General features: G+C 36.1%; 1 protein-coding gene across 1 annotated transcript; it reads right to left on the bottom strand.

Annotated features, from left to right (window-relative positions):
• Positions 1-291: 291 nt before the first annotated feature.
• Positions 292-2883, bottom strand: STOP1 (C2H2 and C2HC zinc fingers superfamily protein). The gene is made up of 2 exons (XM_022279752.2): positions 2609-2883; positions 292-1961 (listed from the first exon to the last, which is right to left on the bottom strand). Exon 2 carries the CDS (start codon positions 1909-1911, stop codon positions 385-387), a length of 1527 nt encoding a protein of 508 aa, XP_022135444.1. The 5' UTR covers positions 1912-1961; positions 2609-2883; the 3' UTR covers positions 292-384.
• Between the last annotated feature and the right edge of the window lie 3985 nt (positions 2884-6868).

Raw genomic sequence — 6868 nt, 5'->3', positions numbered from 1 at the left:
CATTTTCAATTAGGTATTTTTCCAGCAATATTTTAAAAAAAGTTACACCATTTTGGTTCTTTTTTATTTTTATTTTTATACAATTTCATGATGCATCATACTCAATATATTTTATTTTTTAAAAATATAGTCATGACTTTTCATCACAAGATTTTTGTTGGGCACAGAATTTGTGTGGAATGAAAGTTGAAAATACAAGAATAAATGGACTCGTATTTACACATGATATAATGAATATTTAAACAATATTTTCTTATTATGGCACAATGAAAATAATGGAGACATGAGCAGTTGAGCAAAATAATTCACTTAGGAGCTGAAGAAGTTAACAAAGTACATTATATTGCAATTTTACAGAAAGCCAAGAGACTGAATAAACATCTTTCATTCAAGGTTATTAGAGCTCGACTCTGCACCAGATTTTTGGTTGTAATTGCTAGATGCCGGGATAAGAAACGAAAACGCATTCTCTGTGTTCTCAAATGGCGGTCGAGGAAACTCGTGAAAGCCACCGAAATTACACGAATCAAAGTTCAGAGGCGAGAAATAACCAAGAGGATCATCAACACCTTTTGCATCTGCAATGTTTTCAACTGAGCTTCCACCCGACCCAAAACTGAAATTTATACTCCCGTGCTTATTCATCGCTTCGTAGCGTTCTCCTCGATCGCACGGCCCGACCGTTCCCTTTGACTCGTCGAGCGGAATTGCAGGAGTGTGGCCTTGGAAGAGAGCAATATGTCCAAAAAGCTTGTCTTTCCTAGAGAAAGTTGTCCCACAAGAACAGAGCCATTTATCTTTCCCACAGTGCTTCTCATGTGTTTTGAGATCAGCAATTACTGAGAATTTCTTGGAGTTGCATTTGCTGCAAGTGAAGCTTTTGTCACAGTGAGTTCTCTTGTAATGGTTTTTAACACACAGAATAGTTTTCAGAGGCTGGAACTTCTTATGATCCTTGTTCCGTTTGCACCCGGTGAAGGGGCAGGAATACCTCTTGATCAGCACAGTTTCGGTACTCGGTTCTTTGTTTGGCTTTGCAAGAGCAGCTGCAGTTTTGTACTCGTCGCCGTGGCCCCTCATGTGCATTCGTAAATTTGCATCCCTCTTGAACCCTTTTCCGCAAATTGCGCAAAAGTGGGTGTGTGGTGCAAGGATCTCTTCTTTCTCTAGCTGTAGTATTTCGTACGAACCGGGCGGGAGGTTCTCGCTTTCATCCACATCTTCTTCATCCTTCAATTCATGCTCTTCCATGGTCATGTTCTGTTCCTTTCCGCACTTGCTACTTTCGTCGATTTGGGTTGGGAGCTCAGGGAATTTAGTTCCATCATCATGTTGTGACTGAACAACACCACTAGACCCGGCTCCGGACGCGAAAAGAACCCTGTCGAGCTGCTCCAGCTGCCCAACTGGAGGAACAGCTGCAGACAAGTTATGCTTTACTGAAGGCAGAAGACTCCCTGCTGTTGAGATTAGCTGAACAATAATTGAAGTTAGATCTGCTGTTATCAGCTGCTGTTGCTGAACCACTAGTTCATCGGGCCTCGCCAAAGCTTGACTCCTCCGGCCAACGATCAAGTGCACGAGTTCCTGAAGCTGATGAATCTTCTGCTCAAGGAAAGAAAGATTATTTAGCATCACTCTCGGGTCCCAATCTTGAATTTTACTGGCTAGAAGTGCTGCATTTATCTGATCACTATCTTTATCCGGGATATCAATCTGCTGAGTTGGGTTACAGGTTAGAGAAGTCTTCGACTCGGTCGGTTCATCGAATTCTTGGAAAGGTTGATCCATAGCATAGTCTAAAATGGAAGTATCTACCCATTTCTGTGCAGGTTGCTGGGTACTAATATTAGAGAAAGATGAAGATTTTGTCCAAACTTCAGAGCTACACAAACTATCTTCAGGATCCATCTTCAAAACTTTTTCTGTGCCACAAAGATTCAGTTCTCTTTAACTTGGATCTGCAACAAGTTTCAAACAAATTCTCCAACTCAGTAAAATTCAGTTGATCACGTTTTTCCTTTTTCCTTTTTCTTAGTTTTCTAAGAGTTTCAAAAACACTTTTCAGATTCTGTCTAAATTCTGAAAACTAAGAAAAAAAATAGTTTTCAGAAACAGATATTTGTACTTTAAGATTTGACTAAGATTTCAAAAGGGTTTTCAAAAAGTGGAAATGTTCATGTACATTCATCACAAAGAAAAATGGGAGGAAAAAAAAAAAAGAATGAACTGATCAGAAAGAAAGTCAACTTTTCCAAAAAAAGAGGAAAAATCAGAACATCCCATCTCATACTTAAATCCCTAAATTAAGTCATGTTCCTCCTCTCAAAATCTTCCATTAATCCCCTTCATTCTATTGATTCACCATAGAAGTCCACTTTAAGAAATCTAAATCAAGAACACAAATCTCACTCTCCAGATTAAGGTTCAAAAATCAAACCCTCCTCTTCCAATCAGACCAGAAACCCATCATAGTCTCCAAATTGCAGCAAACAGAAACTCTCTAATCAATCAATACAAGACGAAGAACAGAAACAAACACCCATAAACTGAAAAAATAGCCAAACAGAAACAAAATCCAATTAAGAAGATAATCAGGGAAATTCACCGATTCGCGATTTCTTGCTCAGACCCTCTTCAATCAAATCAACCTCCTCACTCAACGATGGCTGCTCCCAAATCTCTAGAGAGAGAGGCGAAACTGGAAATGGGTTATAATGGATTTATGAGGAGAAGAAGCAGCGGGCTGCGAGGACTTTCAGAGGGTGAGGGAAGTGAATCAGGGCCGTTGATTGAAGAGCGGGGCCCATCCAAGGTGGATGATTCCTCCATGTACACAATATGTATTGTATATACTTTTTGACCTTGAATTTGAGAGTCTTAATCAAATGGGGGAATGGAAATGAAGGATTTTTGGTATAAAATATTTTGGAAGGGAATGGGTGACCGGGGAAGGGCTTTACTTTCAAGTTCCAAGTGAGGAGGAAGGGAAATGGAAGCTATGAACTGCCACCACTTTTTTGCTTAGACGCCCTTCCGGGAACTTGCTGCCTTTTTTGCCATCCATTTAAGTTTACTTTTGACTTTTCTTTTTTGGGATTTTAAAACTTTTAACCCAAATTTGTTATTTTGTGTGATTACTTTAATTTTATGTCAATTGTAAGTGTCCGAGGTGAATTATCGTCTGTCATGTGTCAATTGATGTCTTTGTATAGAATCCTATCAATTGATGCTCCACTAGACCTTCTTTACTATTACTCAAAGTCTCAAACAATGGACCAACCTTGGTGGGAGTCCCCTTGAAAGAAACCAAGGAAAGTTTTTTCTTTAGGACTGGAGAATAAGTTAGAGAGAATTCTCTTACAAAGTGTGCCTATTTGACTTATCTAGATTTTTATTTGTAGAAGCTAAGGATAGAATGTTTTAATATCTCGTATATTAAAGTTTTATATTATTTTATTTTCACTCAAATAAGTATTTTATTAGTATATCTTATATATTAATAAAATAATAATTTTTCTTTTTAATGTTTCAAATACATTTATTAATTAGGTAGTATCCTTAACCAAATAAAATCTTTTAATATTTCAGATATTAAAATTTAATTCGAACTTTGATGTCAAGGAAAGGAGTAAGTATCAATTACCGCTGAGTTATATTCATGTTAACACAATTTTATATTATTTGAGTCTTATTCAAATAATTATTTTATTAGTATATCTTATATATTAATAAAATATATTTTTAGGTACCAAATAGGATATAAATCTTTAGTCAAATAATATCTTAATATCTCAAATATTAAAATTTTATATTATTTGAATCTCGTTAAAATAAATATTTTCTTAGTATATCTTATATATTAATAAAATATAAATTTTCCTTTTAATGTATCAAACATATTAACTCATTATTTCCTTTCAAATCCATATTTGCATACATTAAATATGGATTTGAAAATTTCAATTTCAAATTTATTTCAACATAATTGGTCCATTAATATTTGAGCTAGCAAGGGGACCTTATCCAATGATACAAAATAAATTAATTTTCATTCATTAACCCAAGATTGCTTCACAATAAATTTAGTGTTGAACTCTTATGCACTGCACACATGTTATGTGTATGGATATAATCACTATATGCAAGTCGACCCTTCAAGAATTGTTCGAAATTATAGCTAGGTCAAAAACTCGTTTTACTCTTGTAATCACATCTTATACGTTAAGTATCACAGATCCTCTAATGAACAATCTATTTATGGTCAACCTATAGACTAAGTCCCTCTCGGACTAGTGAGAGAGTGAAGTCTCATTGTTCAAGTCCCTAAATCAACACTTAGAACTACTAACCTACTTATCCTATTTTCCTCAAAGAAAAAAAAAAAGAAATCTACTTACCCTGTATAGGAAGGAGTAAATTCCATCTTGTGAGATTATGTTCCCAACTCCCTGTTTAGTCACGTCCCAAAATAGTAGGCTTATTGAAAAAGCCACTCTAACCCATGTTAAACAAATGACATTTCCTCCCACAAATAGAAGTTCATAAATCACTTAGAATTAAGATCAAGTCACATATGATCATCCTGTGAAATATTTATTTTATCTTTTAAGAGATTTACAAAGAAAGATTAAATATTTTGCGATCACGTCTTATGCAAACTCATTATATATGATACCATCATTCACATGTCTTCACATAAATAATTTCGATAAAATTATCTATAACATTTAAAAAGTTGTATCAATAGTGTTACCAGAATAGGACACTAATCTTATCCATATATTATAGACACTTTAGGTTATAACTTGAATACGATCCTACTATATGTCAACTACATACTATTCAAGTTTACGATATAATCTTCAATCTTCATAAAAATGTATAATAAATATTGCATACAATCAAACTAATCAAATAATTATTTTTTCAATAAATAATAAAATATCTACTAATTACGAGGTTTTAGGGCATACAAATCCTAGCCAATTGGATCTCAAAACCCTTGTGGTTATGCAAACCCCTAGATCATCACAAATGCTAAAACCCCAAATACGATTTGATTTCAATCAAAGAAATGAGTTTGAATAGATTATCTTGTTGATGAAATACTCAAGACAAGAAAAATTATTCCTTGATTGAGGTTTAAAACCACTCGACAAGCAAGATAGATCAAGTCTAACTTGAATGATTGTAAACATGCAAACTGTCACAAGATTGTAAAGTATATTGGCAAAAAGAAAAGCTTAAATACTCATATTTATTACATCTTCAGATTTCCAAATCTGACTATAAATGGCAAGTTTAATGATTTATATAGTCAATCTATCAACCATATGAAGAGTCCTAAAGTAAATGTAACATCTTATAACTAGCTAGGCTATCAAACTAAAAGATTTGTAACTTCCTTTGTGAAAAAAAAAGACTCAATGACTTATAAGAAACGAAAATACTTGCAAATGTAAAGACATAACTTGCCACAAATTAAAAGACAAACAAACAAAAAGCCTTGATTTAATAGTTTCAATAGTTTTCACAAACAAAAAATCACATTCTCATCCATAAATCTAAATTTAATAGTTTTGACCTAATTTTGACTTCTTTTAATTTTTTTTATGAGATTGAAAAATGTTCGACTTGACTTTGAAATAGAAGAGAATTGAGCTAACTTGCATCGGACTTGTATTTGTTTCGTGTATGTTGGAGATTCATATCAATGTATATGATTATACATGAGAGAAAACATGCTTTAGTAAATATATGCAAGCATGTGGTATAGTTTGTTCCTGTGCCGTGTTTATCGTCATTGTAAAACAACAACGTACTAGAAATTGCTTTATTTTGAATTTGAATGGATATCCTTCCTTGTTTCCTAGGCTAAGATCAGGAATTTAACAAAGAAAAGCTAATTTTCCAACATGTCAACCTATACATGTTTCTACATGTATATGTTATGGGGAGATAAAAAAAGAAGAGACCAAGCGACGGGGGCCGAAGGAAACCCGAGAGAAAGCACGAACCAGGAAAGGAGGGCTGGCACCTGACGACTTGGGTTGGCCCCTGGCCGACCAGTGGTCTGCTCAGTGCCGACCAGTGGTCTGCTCAGTGCCGACCATGCCTCGACATCGAGGCCTCCTCGGTGCCAAGCAGTTTCCAACCCCCCGACCGAGAACTATAGCGGTTCATCCCGACTGTTTCGCAGTCCCACTCGAAGTGTCCCGCCTTAATCTCGATTCGACCTGAATCCCACAACGAATAAGCGGGCCCGAATATTGAGATGTGTGAGGATTCGACTGGGGTAAACCCTAAAGGAATTAGAACTCGACTTCTATAAATGGAAGGGGGAGCCAAACCCTAGAGGTATGCAAAAAAAACACCCTACTCTCTACATTCTAATTCTATTATCCATCTACTTTTCTTGCTAACTTAGGCATCGGAGCCCGTGTGACTAGAGTCACACCAGTTTAGGTTTGATTGGTTTGTAGGTTCTCTGTCCCCTGATTATAAAGTTTGGCGCAAACCTCGGAAGGAACCGGGAGAGCATAATTCACGCATCAACAATTGGCATCGTCTGTAGGGACGATTCAGATCCAAAAGTTGAGACGATCAACAAGTCGACCAAGAACTGCTCAAACCCGAGAAGGGACGATTCAGATCCAAAAGTCGAGACGATCAACAAGTCGATCGAGAACTGCTCGGATACCAAGGACCGCTCGGATCCAAGAAGGGACAATTCAGATCCAGAAGTCAAGACGATCAACAAGTCGACCGAGAGCTGCTCAGGATCCGAGAAGGTCTAGGGTGAAGCGAATCGACAAAATCTAGGACCGATCCTGAGAGAAGCAAATCGACATGAATTCTGGAAATA

This window comes from Momordica charantia (assembly GCF_013281855.1).
Source record: "Momordica charantia cultivar OHB3-1 chromosome 11 unlocalized genomic scaffold, Mcharantia_2.0 BLBB01000011.1, whole genome shotgun sequence".
NCBI lineage: Eukaryota > Viridiplantae > Streptophyta > Magnoliopsida > Cucurbitales > Cucurbitaceae > Momordica > Momordica charantia.
Note: the sequence above shows the minus strand (reverse complement) of the source record. Positions and strands in the feature narration are given on the sequence as shown.